A 14,621-nucleotide genomic window follows, 5' to 3' on the forward strand; every position below is an offset into this window, starting at 1 on the left:
TTTTTAAATCTCTCAAAGGTTTAATAGGGAGTGCTGACTTGGGAGAAAAAAGACAATATATTTTTCAAGGTCCTCTTTAAATATAATCTTTATTTTCAAGCCTTTGCTTTTAAACACTGTGCAAAACTAGGTAATGTGTATGATGATTGTTTTAGAAGTTTTTTAGTATCCTTGAGTCCCCAGAACTGGTGTGGAAAACTGTTTTATGTGCTGGTGTAGACTGGACAAAACTAGCCCCATCACAGTTTCAGAAAGTACTGAAAATCATTGTCAGGAATGGTTTATTTGCCTGGTGTACACTGGGTTTACCAATGGCATCTCTTTGTTAGTATCTCTTCACAAATTTGTACGAACACCATATCAAGTTAAAAAATGTTAGTTCAGAACAATTGCCGGTTAGTTGTTCATTGTTATAGTGTCTGTTTTTGTTTTATCTGTGGGCCTTCTTTCCTCCATAGGTAAGTTGTCATTTAGGCTGAATGGGGAGCATGAAATTATTACCGTAAAGAAAAGTTTTGCTTCACAGATCATTTCTCTCCTTACTTCATCCTTGGATAAAGCTGGATGTCTTTAGTCAGCTATCTGAAGAACCAAAGATGGGTCAGCAAGTTTTTTGTTCCAAATATGAAAAGGCAGGCAGATTAAGCAATCCTTTGCATGCAATGTGGTTTGCAGTCTCAGAACATTTATTTTGCTCTAGTCAAAGGGATATCATTAACTTAGTCACACTTCTATCTGAAATTTTTTTGCATTGTTTCAAGTAATTCATAAAATTACTGTAACTTTTCCAAGAGATTAGAGAACTTTTTGTTTACTTTGATCATTTGATAGTAACTTGTTTCACTGTAATCAGTTTGTTCTGTTTGCATAGGTTTTTTACATAGTAACAGAGTAGAGGAACACTTGTTTAAAAAATAAAAAGAAATAACTGACGGGTTGGATCACAGAAACCCCCTTTGGAACTGCCACCTGATGTGCTAAAACTACCTCTAAGCCCGTTTTCCCTGGCAGCTTGGGACTTGAGTGCCTTACCTGGTTTGAGCCAGACACGCTTGCCTGCTACAAACACAGACCCAGGGTTGAACCACGTCCCCTGAAAGCTGCAGGCTTAACTGAAAATAGCTTAAGAAGTGTTCCTGTCTCCAACACTCAGGTACCCAGCTTCCAATAGGGTTCAAACCCCAAATAAATCTTTTACCCTGTATAAAGCTTATACAGGATAAATTCATAAATTGTTCGCTCTCTATCACACTGATAGAGAAGCACAGCTGTTTGTGCTCCTCCCTCCCCCATGGTATTAATACATACTCTGAGTTAATTAATAAGTAAAAGGTGATTTTATGAAATACAAAAAGTAAGATTTAAGTGGTTCCAAGTAATAATGGACAGAACAAAGTGAATTACCAAGCAAAATAAAACAAAACACACAAGTCTAAGCATAATACAGTAAGAAAACTGAATACAGATAAAATCTCACCCTCAAAGATGTTTCAATTAGCTTCTATCACAGACTGGATGCCTTCCTAGTCTGGACCCAATTCTTTCCCTTGGTACAGTCCTTGTTCCAGCTCAGGTGGTAGCTGGGGGATTTCTCATGACTGCAGCCTTCTTTGTTGTGTTCCACTCCCTTATATATCTTTTGCACAAGGCAGGAATCTTTTTTGTTCCTCTCTGGATTCCCACCCCTCCTTCTAAATGGAAAAGCACCAGGTTAAAGATGGATTCCAGTTCAGGTGACATGATCATGTCCCTGTAAGACTTCGTTACCCACTTGCCAATATACAGGTATACAGGAAGACTTACAAATAAACAGAGCCATCTACAGTCAATTGTCCTGATTAATGGCAGCCATCAAAATTCCAAACCACCATTAATGGCCCACAATAGGACTTCAGAGTTATTTCATATTTCTAGTTTCAGATATAAGAATGATATATACTGTGATAGACCCAGGCCAGTTGGGTATAGCAGAATGCAGATATACTGACCACTGGATTAACAGTTTTCTGTTCCCTGACTAACCAGAGCAGGGGCTGCTCCAGGCTAATGAGAACACCTGACTCTAATTAACCTGCGAAGAGTCAGGTGAAGCCATTAAGTTAATGTGACCACCTGACTCTAATTAAGGCCCTGCTGATACTATAAAAAGGGCTCACTCCAGTCAGGCAGAGGAGAGGAATTGCAGCTGAAGGGCTGGTTACTGAAGACACCCACAAACCATTGTTAAGGGAGCCCTAAGGTAAGGGTGAAGAAGGGAGAAACAGGAGATCTGTGGGGAAGTGGCCCAGGGAAATGTAGCAACTCTGGCAGTGCAAGGTTGGCTGCCAACAGCTGCTACCATTCGGGTCCCTGGCCGGAACCCGGAGTAGGGGGCGGGCCCGGGTTCCCCCCAACCCACCACTACAGGAACGTTTCCTGGGAGGGGAAGTCAGGCCCCTGTCAGGACAGGAGGCTAAACAGAGACTGTGGGAGTTCTCTCACCAACCTTCTTGCTGGCCTATGATGAAAAGGGCTCGGTAGACTGTAACCCTGGTCCTAGAGAGAGAAGGGCTAAGTGGAGGGTCACAGTGAGCCACTGAGGCTAGCATAAACCTCCTAGAAGCACAGGACCCACGGGAGCAAGGTCAGAGCTCCACCACAATACATACGAATAGGATGACCACACAGTGGATTATAAGCGTTGTAATGATACCTTAGAAGAGATCTTTTACATGAAGCTTATTCTACTTACATTATAGTCACTTATTAGCATATTTTCATAAAATCATATAAGGTGCAACATAATGACTATAAAGCCACAAAATTGTTGGTAGACTAACAGCAGGCATAGTATCTGAAATTACTATTTTTTAATTGACTAGACTTTAAGCTAATTGTTTACTTCTCAAACTTCTTTGTTTTAGTGTCTCATAAATGGGTATACGTAGAGAACTTGGAGAATTCCAGCTGACAAACTTTTGTTTCATCAGTAATGTTAGTGCATTCTAACTGTTGTTAAATAATTTTACCTTCACCAGAAAAATAAGTATTTTTAAAGTTTTTTTGTCGTGACTGGTCTTTTCTGTGTGTAGGTTCCATCCCCCATGAAGTGCCTCAGATCTTAATTAATAGGGAACCTTTGCCTCATCTACACTTTGATGTGGAGCTTCTTGGAGACTGTGATGTCATTATTAATGAATTATGTCAAAGGCTAGGTGGTGAATATACAAAACTTTGCTATAACTCAGTAAAACTTTCAGAAATAACAGAAAAGCCCTCACGAATGCACAAGGAACTTGAAATGCATTCAGCTGAGTTACCACCTACCCCTTTAAAAATTTCAGAAGACTCTAGTTCACCGAACAGAATGACACCACCAGATCCTTTAGTGGTACTTTCAGAGCATCCAGCTGAAGGTAAAGCAGAAAATGCAGATCCTCCCTCAGAATCTAAAGGGAATTGCATGGAGGATAAATTGCAAGAAGTACACGCATGCTCAGAAAACTCTGAAAGTATTTCTGGCCAGCTAATGAACTCAGAACATATGAAGGATAATAGAGCTAACGAGGAAAATAAAGAGAAAAATGAAATAACTTCATCTGTTGAAACATTGAGGAAATGTTTGGCAAACAGATTTGCAAAAGAACAAATTAGCAAGCGGCTTGATGGTAAGTGTAAACTCACATTCTGTAACCATCTTGATTTTCATATGTAGGATATGAGATCTTGAAGAATTTTAAAGCAATAAAATGTTAATTTGTTTGAGGCGGTAGAGAACATTGTTTCAGGAGACCCTTCAGCAATATATAAAGTCTGTTTTAGAGAAGCAAGCAGCAATAAGTCTATGTGCAGTGACAATGAAAAATCCACGATTTGACTAGAGACATGGAAAGAATCTGAAGAAAAACTGAAGAATCCTTTCTCCTCTTTCCTACATGAAATAAAAAACTAAGTTATTAAAGCGTGTTGTGGGGAAAAGTAAGATTCAGGGAGTTGGAGAGTATCAAAAACCAAAGTTTAATTGCTCTGCCGAAGTTACTTTTGGTGAAACATTAATTTGTTAATCCTTTCACACTCTAATTTATAAAAAACATCAAACAGAAGTTTTGTTTTACATTTCAGCATAAGGGCTATATTGCAATATTTTGGGTAACGAAAGCATGATATTGAGTGGGAAGCAAATCTCGTGACATTTAATTTTCTCAAACTGTCACTGTAATTACACACAGTAATAGTAATGCTGTGAGATATTAATACCAGCACTTCATCCTACTCATTTTTAGTCATAATAGTTTGAAGAAACTTTGGAGTTCCTGCAAACCTCTATGGTAATTCTGTTGCATAGCCCGTTGAATGCTCTGATGACATGAAATATATGGAAGTTACCATTTCACTGTTACAAAATGAATTGGCATTGACAAGCTTTTAGGTTATCAATTCTCCACAGCAAAGACTGTCTCTATCTCTCTTAGTATATCACCCAGTATAATGGGGACCCAGTCTGGATTTTGTGCTATTGTAACATTTAATAATGCATAAGTGTCTAGGAAAACATATATAGATCTGAGAGTTAACTGCCTGTGTAAGAAAGTAATGAAAAAAGCTGGGCTATAAACACACCGCCATTCTTGTGTTAATGAACTTTTTTCTTTTATTTTTAAACTGTGCAGTATAGTATGCATATGTGATGTTTTACCTCATTAAAACCAACACTCCTTATTTTAAAGAGTTTAGAATCTAATCCTTGCTTCTCAGAGTGGAGAAAAGGTACTCCAGTGAGTCAATATGGAAGTGGTGGTCAGTATACCAAATCAAGAGAATTGATGAGATTAACACACTCTATAGGAATATGAAATTTAAATTTAGATTAAAACAGATTAGACAGAAAGCTGGCAAACAAGGTGTCTGAAACATGAGAGTACACATATTAAGAAAGTTCCTAAATATGCCTATCTTCTCTGAATGGAGAGAAGAGATCTAGAAGATAGTCATGAATAATATGTAAAGAATGCATATGGTGCTGCTTCAATGAAAGTGAACAAAATGCATTGGTGCACTAAAAGGAATAGCTGCAAGAACAAAGGCATTGAAATGAAAGGGTAGTAAGTTTATAACGTAACATTTTAGAGAGAGCGAGCGAGCATTTTTTTCGTTATCTGTAGAATTTGTTACTGCAAGTGTGCGAGATGGTTCTTTTTTTAAAAAAAGCTGGATGATCATGAATATTAATGTTGAAAGACTTGAAAACCAATAGTGTTCTGGGTAACTCAGCCTCATGCTTTAGAGCTGAAATTGATCACAAGTGGGAATTAAGAAAGCATTATCCTTTTTCTTCCACAGTAATGCATAATTGTATTTAACAAGTATATGTTATGGGAAGATGGAGGAAAGGAATGCCTTGCTTTCCTATGAAGTATCTGGTATTTGTCACTGCTAGTTGCAAGATACTGGACTATAACGGTCTTATAACTTGTTCTTGTTAGATTTCTGCATAATATTGCACATTTGGAAATAGGTTTTATGGTTAGAAAGTTTGTGCTGCAGCATAGTTTATTTTTACTTAATAATTAAGCAGATTATTTTTCATTAAATGTATTTCCAGGTACTCAATACTTATTTTTACCACCAAATCGCTACATTTTCCATGGGGCTGAGGTATACTCGGACTCTGAAGACGATGTCCTATCTTCTAGTTCTTGTGGAAGTAGTAGTGATAGTGGTTCTTGTCATAGTCCAAGCTTAGATGTAGAAGATGAAAGTGAGATTGAAGAATTCTATAATGGCATAGAGGAGGAGGAGGATGCTCCAGAGAGAGAAGAGGAGACTGGATTTGGGGAAGATGGAGTTGTTCAAGATGCAGTTGGTGAACCAGCTTATATAAATGACGCTGCAGGAATTGATCGTCCATCAAACAAATTGTAAAGTAATCATTGACGGTTACAGGAACTTTTCCACCAGCATTAGGAGCTTTGGCATGTTGGAATGAATGTTTACTTCTGAACTTAGAGCAAGGAAACCATATGGATGTAATGTTTATAAACAACTAAAACAGATTTTCATGCAGTTTTTAAAACTTTTTTTCAATAAAATTTTGTAACTGCATTCAACACTAACTTTTTTTTTTTTTTAAAAAAGGTACTAAGTATCTTTAAGCAATTGTCACTATGTTCACTTTTATTAAGTTCATTTGTGTGATCAGGCATCTGTGTGTGTGGGTGTGTGTATATAAACAGTATTTTTGCTTAACGAATTTCAACATATATTATTTTTAAACAGTTTTGAAAAAGCCATTGGAATGTCAAACTAATATAAAGGGAACAGCTAATCTAGACCAAAGAATGGTATTTTTACACCTCGTGGTTTATAACAGTTTGGTTTATTTATAAGCTCTTTGTGCTTCTGCTAAATCTTTCGTTCTTTTATAATCTGTCATTAAACACTGGCATTTTCCAAGACTTTCTGTGGCAGCTACTTCTTACTTTGTTACTTTGTATATTTGAGACAGTGTCAGTAGATAGTTACAAATAAAACAAGACAGAGAGCACTTGAAAATGTTTTTGCCTTTCTGAGACTTGTATAAAGGGCTCTGAAGAGGATCATGCTTAATTAGTGTTTTTGAAGGATGACTGATATTTCCTGTGGATATGAAGCATTGTCTATATTGGCTCATAAAACTATAACAAGACAATAAGAAATGCTATGAAAATATTTTTCTATTAAAGAAACAAATTGGATCCTCTACCTGCAGACGTTTTTCAAGTTAATGTATAAAAGGTCTACCTGTGTGGTAATGCTTGCATAAATCCTTTCTGATAAACTGCCAAGATGTTAAAATGCAAGCTATTATGAATTTGTAAATCTCTTACTTCCAGGAGATTGTAAGGAGGGGAAGATCTTTTCCCAAATATTTGAGTGCTTATCATTTAAACTTGTTTCTCCCCTTTCTATTACACCAAAAGTTGGCAATTAGCTGCTTACACTTCTAAAGTAATTGGTAAAATGCAGTGTAATCATAACTCAACCAGAAAGCATGCCTCTTTGAGGTTGTCTCCTGTTTGGGGAATGATACCTTATTACCTACTAGTTCAGTGTGTTGTTTTGTTTTTTTTTTGTACTAGAAAACAAAGCAGCTACTGAAATTGGCTCCTACAGTGTGTCTTCAAATGCTAGGTTGCCTTAAAACTGGATGTCACAATTTTTTTTTCAACTGCAGATTTGTTTCCATGCTTTTAGAATTAAATGTTTTGTAAAATTGCAAAGTATAGGAGTAAGTAAAGCATTTTTTCTATAAACCACTTCCATGCAACACTGACTCAAAAGAACTCTACAGACGTTGATTATTCATACTTTGCTTTAATATTTATTATGTTTTGGAATATATATAGTAGCTGTTCTTTAAACATAAAATCTGTTAAGTAATTCAGAGACTTTCAAATGTATTAAGAATGGCCTCCTGTGTTCATCTAAAAAATGTTGACATTGTCTCATGGTCCAAATTTTAAGACAGATTTCATTTGGCTACATTAAAGAATGCAGTATGTTTAGTTTTCACTTGCCTGTCACAATGTATTAGTTTGTGCTATAGCAGATATTTTAAATGGAAAGATTTTGTTTTAAATTATTTTTACAGTGAGGATTGTTTTCTGCTCTTTTATATTGTATATAGCGTCTTTTATGTAATCTACTGGCATATGTTTTGTAGAAGACTATTTAAAATGACTGGCTCTCTTCCTGCAACTTTTGAAATACAAACCAGTGTTTTATACTCGTACACTATGTTTTAAAGTCTATTAAAATTGTCATTTGACTTTATGCTAGTTAAGAATTTGTGTACAAAGCTTTAAGGTGTCTTATAAAAGTTATAAATTTTGTCACAGATGTCATGAAATATTTCCAGGTGCAGGCTATGAAACATATTTATTGTGGCTCTTTTTCTCTCTCATTTTATTTCAGTGAATGTGAAAAGATAGCCAGGTGCTAGCACTAGAGCTTCTCATGTAGGACAGACAGGGTAGTGCCAAAGAGTGTGTTTTTCCCTTTACCCATTAAGTGGCCCCCAAAAAAGAAAGCAGGAGTGGTGAATGAACAGCCTACTCTCAATTTCCATGAAATCTTTAACCTCTTAAACAGTAAAGAACCCTCTTCCCTGTGCCTTATTTCATATATAGCAAGGTATGAAAACCTTTAGTTGAAGGGAGGCAGTAATAAATTAACACACACCCATTAGCAGACATCTGTTTTGGATACTACATTCAGCACAGTACCCAAGACCAGCTCTTTGCAAAGTAACTGCTCTAGAGGTATGTAACTGTGTAGAACTAGCAATCTAGCCCATTAGAAGTTAGCAATATGGCATTGGGTTGTTTGTTTTTTTTAAAGTTACAGAATGGTAAGATCCAGTGTTTTACTCTTCCTTTAAAGGGCTTTTTTACTTCTGTCTACCCCAAGGCATGTGTTAACATATTGGATTACACCTAATAGCATGTAACCTCTTGGTACTTTGTCCTAAGTGCTTGTGTGAGACTTGCTATCCTGAGACCAACTAAAAAAGATAGTGGTAAGAAAATCAAATACAGAGGTACATTGTTCCTTCAAAGTATTGTAAAGTCAGAGCATTTAAACTGACAAGCCTGAATTGACTGTGACTGGCTCAGGGTTGCTATCTGAATTCAGAGTCTTTTATTTCATGATTAGCATTTCACTCTACCTTCATGACAACTGTCTACACTAGCAAATTACAGTGTATTATTAGAACACAGCCTTGTATACTCTTATTTGAAATGAACAGTCTTTGTGTCATTCTTGAACTAAGGCTTGCAATTTCTGGAGGGTGGGAAACACATAAGCAGCAGTTTGAAAATTAGGATGCTGAATAAGTGTTGTTAGTTTATGCTGAGTGCTCTTGTGATCTCAGATGGAAACTGGCAGATGGGGAATTTGAACTCTTTGACTCCTCTATTGTATGAAATATAGTCTGAAAATTGATGCCAAGTGCATGTATATATTATATGGGTAAATAAACATGGGGGGGGGAGAGGGGAATGTTCTTCCTTGAACCATCCCATCCTATCTGTGAGCTTAATTATGGCATCCTGAAATTCTATAACCACCATTTATTACAAACCAGATTAATTAAATAACATTAACCTGAAAGTGTAGCAATAAACATAAGGCAGCACTCAGATTTTTACACATTAATCATACAATTCTGAAAGTGCTTTACAGGTGAGGGTGAGAACTAATTATAAATGTGGAGGGAAATTAAATTAGAGCTGTAATATCTGTTTTTCTCTGACTTAGCAGCAAGTGCTGCTTCTGCTCCTTAATGGCTCTGTTCCAGCAATATTTTGGTAGAAACGGAGTCCCAAAACAAATCATGCCCTCTCCCTCCATTTTGCGCACTGTAGCATGTGACTACATTATTAAATATTTTTATCAACGGAATTAAGTTCACATATTTTAGCTAGAGTTAGAGGATAAGTTTCCAGGAAAAAAATACTGACTCTCATAGTTCTTCATGTTTGCTGAGTGATCAGCATTCTATACTGTCTCTAATGTCTAGAAGTCCAAAAGATATTGCTAATTGGCATTTACTGTTCTCTACCATTTTAAGATTTAAAACCCACTCTGTGAAGAGCTATTTTCCAAATCCACTTTAAGGACCGTCATTATCCTTTCACAACATGCAAATGAAAAAGAGCGTCTATACAGTTCTGGTCCCAAATGTAACTTTTAGCAACAATTTAAACTCTTTAACTCAGCCATTACCCACTGTCTGTCTATTAGGAATTTATCTGAGCCCTATAACATAATTTGGATTGGATCCTTAATGTGTATATCCAGGCAAATTAAAATCGAGTTTCTGGTCTCCAGCTTCTTCTAAATGCATGTCAATTACTTTAACCTTTGGGCTGTTAATGTGACCTAACAGCCTGACATCTCTATCAACCTCTTTCCCTTTTCTTTTTTATTTTTAAGATCCTCCTGCAGTTTTTCTTGCACAATGCCTTGACTTCCTCTACTCTAACCCCTACCTTGCTCCATTCCACTGAAACCGCTCTAAGTGCTTGTCTACACAAAGCCCAGCTTTTTCCTGTACATCAGATAACACACCATACAGAAGCCTCAGTAATAGTGTGCACAAGGGCTTGTGTGTCCTCTGTAAGTGCATGTCATGTGCACACAGCAGTGGAGTGCTGTGGACTGAGGGCATAGCATTCTTACAGGCTATCCCCATCGGCCTTTGCTGCTGAGTGTGCATTATAGGCTACCAGTCTAGTTCACATTTTTTAAAATTCCATGATTCAGCTGTCTTCATCCTATACTTCCTTTATGGTTGGGCTAGTGCCATTTTTGAATTTCTTTTGGCCAGCATGGACCCAACTGCACCATGGCACTGTGTTGTCAACCTCAACTATATAGACGCTGCCTGGCCTGTATTTCAGCATGTAAAGCCAGATGAGTTTGACTTTGGACTTCTCCATCTGCACCACTGAGCAGATGATACGGTGGCAGATTGGTGAGAAAAGATCATTCTGCAGACCTGGGATGACGCCCTGCAGTGAGAGAATTTCAGGATAGAGAAGGCAACGCTTTTGGAGATCTGTGCTGAACTAAGCCAGGAGCTGTAGAAGCAGTATACTGACATACGATGCCCCATACTCAGGAGCAAGCTGATTGCAACTGCCATCCAGAAGCTGGCCACTCCTGAATGCAGTTGATCTGTAGTGAGCCAATTTGGTGTGGTGAAATCAGTTTTGGGACCATTGTCATGCAGGTGTGTGATGCCATGGAAAAGGTACTGTTGCACTGGGTTAGAACATAAGAATGACCTAAGATAAGAATGACCATACTGAGTCAGACCAATGGTTCATCTAGCCGAGTATCCTGTCTTCTAAGAGTAGCAAATGCCAGTTGCTTAAGAGGGAAGGAACAGAAGAGGCACTCATCGAGTGAGCCATCCCATCATCCACAGGCTAGGGAAACCCAGCGCATGGGGTTACAACCCTAACCATCTTGATGTGTAGGCAATGATGTACCTATCCTCCATGAACTTATCTAGTTCGTTTTTGAACCCTGTTATAGTTTTGGCCTTCACAACATACCCTAGCAGTGAGTTCCACAGGTTGACAGTGCATTGTGTGAAGAGGTACTTCCTTTTGTTTTAAACCTGGGTGACTCCTGGTTCTTATGTTATGTGAAGGGGTAAATAACACTTCTATATTCACTGTCTCCACACGCATCATAATTTTAAAGTTACAAAGTGTGGTAATGCTCAGAAGGTTATCAATGGTTTTGCACACAGGGGATTCCCAAACTTTATTGAAGAAATTGATGGGACCCATGCATATTTGCACCCCCCTCCCCCAATAGGGCTTAGAATTCATAAACAAGCAGACATATTTCTCCATGGTGCTCCAAAGGCTTGTTGACCACCATAGCCGGTTTATGGACATAAATTCTGCATGGTCTGGAAGGTTCCACAATGCTAGGCTCTTTCAGAACTCAGCTCTATTTAAATTAATGGAGAAAGGACTGTTTATTCCTGGAAACACTGTGGACATTGGTTATTGCTCCTGGGGGACCCAGCTTAACACTCCATTTCCCTGACTAATGAAGCTATTCACAGGCCTCTTGAACAGAAGGAAGGACCAGTTTAACTATAACCTTAGTAGCTGCAGGATGAGTGGGCAGTACACTTGGCTATTTGAAAGGTAGATGGCACTCTATGGAATAGATTGGACACAGCATAAAAAAAATGCTTAAAATTATCGCAGCATTTTCCACAATATTGTATTTTCCACAATATTGGTGAGAGTAAGGAGGAAAGCCTTGGGTGTGAGCTGAAGTGCAAAAGATTTGCTCAGCGGTTTGAGCAACCACCATCCAATACAAAATGCAAACAGCTGGGGGAATACAGTCAGTGGTGCCTAGTCTTATTTTGAGTTTCAGGCCTGAAATTGTACAGTTGGCCATCTAGCTGTTAACCCATGTAGGGATGGGGTGAGGTAGAAGTATTTTGTGTAGTTCAGTGTTGTTTATGGTAGGTGGAAGTACAATGTTGTGGAAATTCCTATGGTACCTTGTGTCTTTGCCAACATGTTTGTAAAACCTTATAAATTAATACAAACTATTTTATTTTAGGTGTAAATACATATAAAATGATGGGGTCTAAATTAGCTGTTACCACTCAATAAAGAGATCTTAGAATCAGGGATAGTTCTCTGAAAACTCAATGTAAAGCAGCAGTCAAAAAAAGCAAACTAATGTTGGGGATCATTAAAAAGGGATAGATAAGAAGACAGAAAATATCATATTGCCTCTATATAAATCCATGGTATGCCCACATCTTGAATATTGCATGCAGATCTGGTCACTCATCTCAAAAAAGATATTGGAATTTGAAAAGGTTCAGAAAAGGGCAACAAAAATTATTAGGGGTTGTGGAATGGCTTCTATGTGAGGAGCGATTAATAAGATTGGGACTTTTCAGCTTGGAAAAAAGACAACTGCGGAGATAAAGGAAGAGGGAGGCACACGTCAGGACCCTAATTGGGCCCTGGGTGATCACTACTTCTCACTACCCAACACAGATGTAATGAGGTTGAGTAGTGCCTGTATAAGAAAAATTAAAACTACTGATTATTCCTCAAAAAAAGGTTTTTAATGACTTTCAACTATAAAAGCAAGACAGACAAAATAAGAAAAGCAAGAATAAAGACCAGCACTGAATAAGGATTAATATAAATGGCAAGTTATACTGAAGACAAGCACAAGTACATGTAAAGTTATTACTCATTAGCTATTTACTATTATTCTTAACACTATAGTATCGATACAACTCAAGATAAATTCTGCCCGAGCAACCAGACTTCTTTACTCCATAACCTTACCCTGCATTCACCTGAGAATGTGTTACCCTTCAGTAAGCCATTTTCCGCACTGGCCAGGTACAGACAGTCATGAAGTGCACGTCCTTTCAGTTCAGGGGGTGTGGGTCAGGTTTCCCTTATGACTGAAATACACACACACAGTCCTGTGCCTTCGTACTTTTTATCTGATCCGTCCACTGTCTTAAAACAGATCAACCAATTAGGGTCAGCCAAATCTTTATTGTGATCAGCGTTGTCACCTTGGCTGTATAATTTATGCTTACTTATCTCCTTGTGTCGCTTTGACCGCATAATTTATACTTATTTTCTTGTAGCCAGTTGTTTTCATTGTGAGTTAGACAAGCTGTACCCAGGGGCACAACTTATCTCCTCTTATAGGAATTAGAATGTGTTATCTGGTTGCAGCACATTTTGACCACAAGTCTTAGCTTACGTCTGCAAAGCATGCACTCTTCACCTCTGCAAAGTGTGCCCTTTTTACCTTTGCTAAGCGGAAGTTTGAGGCCTAACACTGACAATACCTTTGTCCATTTTAAGCTTGGCAATACTTTTGCTCAAAGATTAATCACAACAACTAAGGGGGGATATGATAGAGATCTATAAAATCACGACTGCTGCAAAAAAGTAAATAAAGAAGTGTTATTTACTCCTCATAACACAAGAACTAGGGAGTCACCAAATGCAATTAATAGGCAGCAGGTTTAAAACAAACAAAAGGAAGTATTTTTTCATACAACGCATAGTCAACCTGTGAATGCCTTGCCAGAGGATGTTGTGAAGGCCAAGACTAGAACACGGTTCAAAAAGGAACTAGATAAGTTCATGGAGGATAGGTCCATCAATGGTGATAAGACAGGATGGGCAGGAATGATGTCCCTAGCCTCTGTTTGCCAGAAGCTGGGAATGGGCGATGGGACGGATCACTTGATGATTCCCTGTCCTGTTCATTCCCTCTGGAGCACCTAGCATTGTTCACTGTCAGAAAACAAGATATTGGACTAGATGGACCTTTGGTCTGACCCAGTATGGCCATTCTTATGTTCTTCCACTGAAATGATAAACTAAAAAAAAAAAAAAAAAAATCTTGTCTAATTACAAAGAACACTTCCGTCAAACCAGCAGTGAAAAAAAACAAAACAATAAAGTGTAACAATGATGTGCAGGGCACAATTCAAGTGGGGTGTTGGGCTTAAAGACACAGGCCAGTATACATCTTGGCTCTTAGTCTTCTGTTTTGTGGGACTTCTGACATGGAGTGCCATGTCAAAGTTACCAGAATGATAGAGGGATCAAAAGACTGCTGGGGTCCCAGGGGCCATAGTTCTTGGTGTCCTGAGCTGGGAGGGGAATGTCCTCTGGAAGCAGCGGTGCAGGAGTAGGGAGGAAGGGGATGTTTGTTTACAGTAGTCTGTGCTGTCCAGGAGCTGCATAACATGGCTGGATGCTAGTCTGCAGTACAGTGGAGTCGCATCATAGGCGCTTTTAACTTATGCAATTTTAACTATACACGCTAGACAAAACAAAAACAAGAGAAAAATAATTTAAATACTGTACCTGTAGTGTGAGCAATTCCGCCCGCCATTCCACTCAATGAGCATTTGACTATACGTGATTTTTGCTTTATGTGCTGACTTAAGAACCTAACCCCCGCGTAAGATGCGACTCCCCAGTACTTCATTGCTGGTAACATGCACTGCAACAGGGCCTTTTGGCTTTGCATTGCCTCTGCGACTCCTTGTCTTTCTCCAT

At 38.3% G+C, this 14,621-nt stretch overlaps 1 protein-coding gene and 2 long non-coding RNA genes across 5 annotated transcripts in view; 1 reads left to right on the forward strand and 2 right to left on the reverse strand.

The window, feature by feature from the left end:
- SIRT1 (sirtuin 1) overlaps positions 1 to 6,434 on the forward strand; it is a 29,104-nt gene extending 22,670 nt beyond the window's left edge. For all 3 annotated transcript variants that reach the window (XM_050958309.1, XM_050958310.1, XM_050958311.1), the window contains 2 exons: positions 3,072 to 3,647; positions 5,582 to 6,434. In XM_050958309.1, coding sequence (XP_050814266.1) covers positions 3,072 to 3,647; positions 5,582 to 5,901 — 896 coding nt within the window. In that variant the 3' untranslated portion in view covers positions 5,902 to 6,434. The remainder of the gene's footprint in view (positions 1 to 3,071; positions 3,648 to 5,581) is intronic.
- LOC127053510 (uncharacterized) overlaps positions 1 to 14,621 on the reverse strand; it is a 54,607-nt gene that overhangs the window by 33,149 nt on the left and 6,837 nt on the right. The window lies entirely within an intron of this gene.
- Positions 264 to 13,550, reverse strand: LOC127053512 (uncharacterized). Its single transcript, XR_007775071.1, has 2 exons — positions 12,884 to 13,550; positions 264 to 1,691 (listed from the first exon to the last, which is right to left on the reverse strand). It is a non-coding gene; the product is annotated as an uncharacterized LOC127053512 (long non-coding RNA).

The sequence above is a fragment of the Gopherus flavomarginatus genome, chromosome 6 (assembly GCF_025201925.1).
Source record: "Gopherus flavomarginatus isolate rGopFla2 chromosome 6, rGopFla2.mat.asm, whole genome shotgun sequence".
Lineage (NCBI taxonomy): Eukaryota > Metazoa > Chordata > Testudines > Testudinidae > Gopherus > Gopherus flavomarginatus.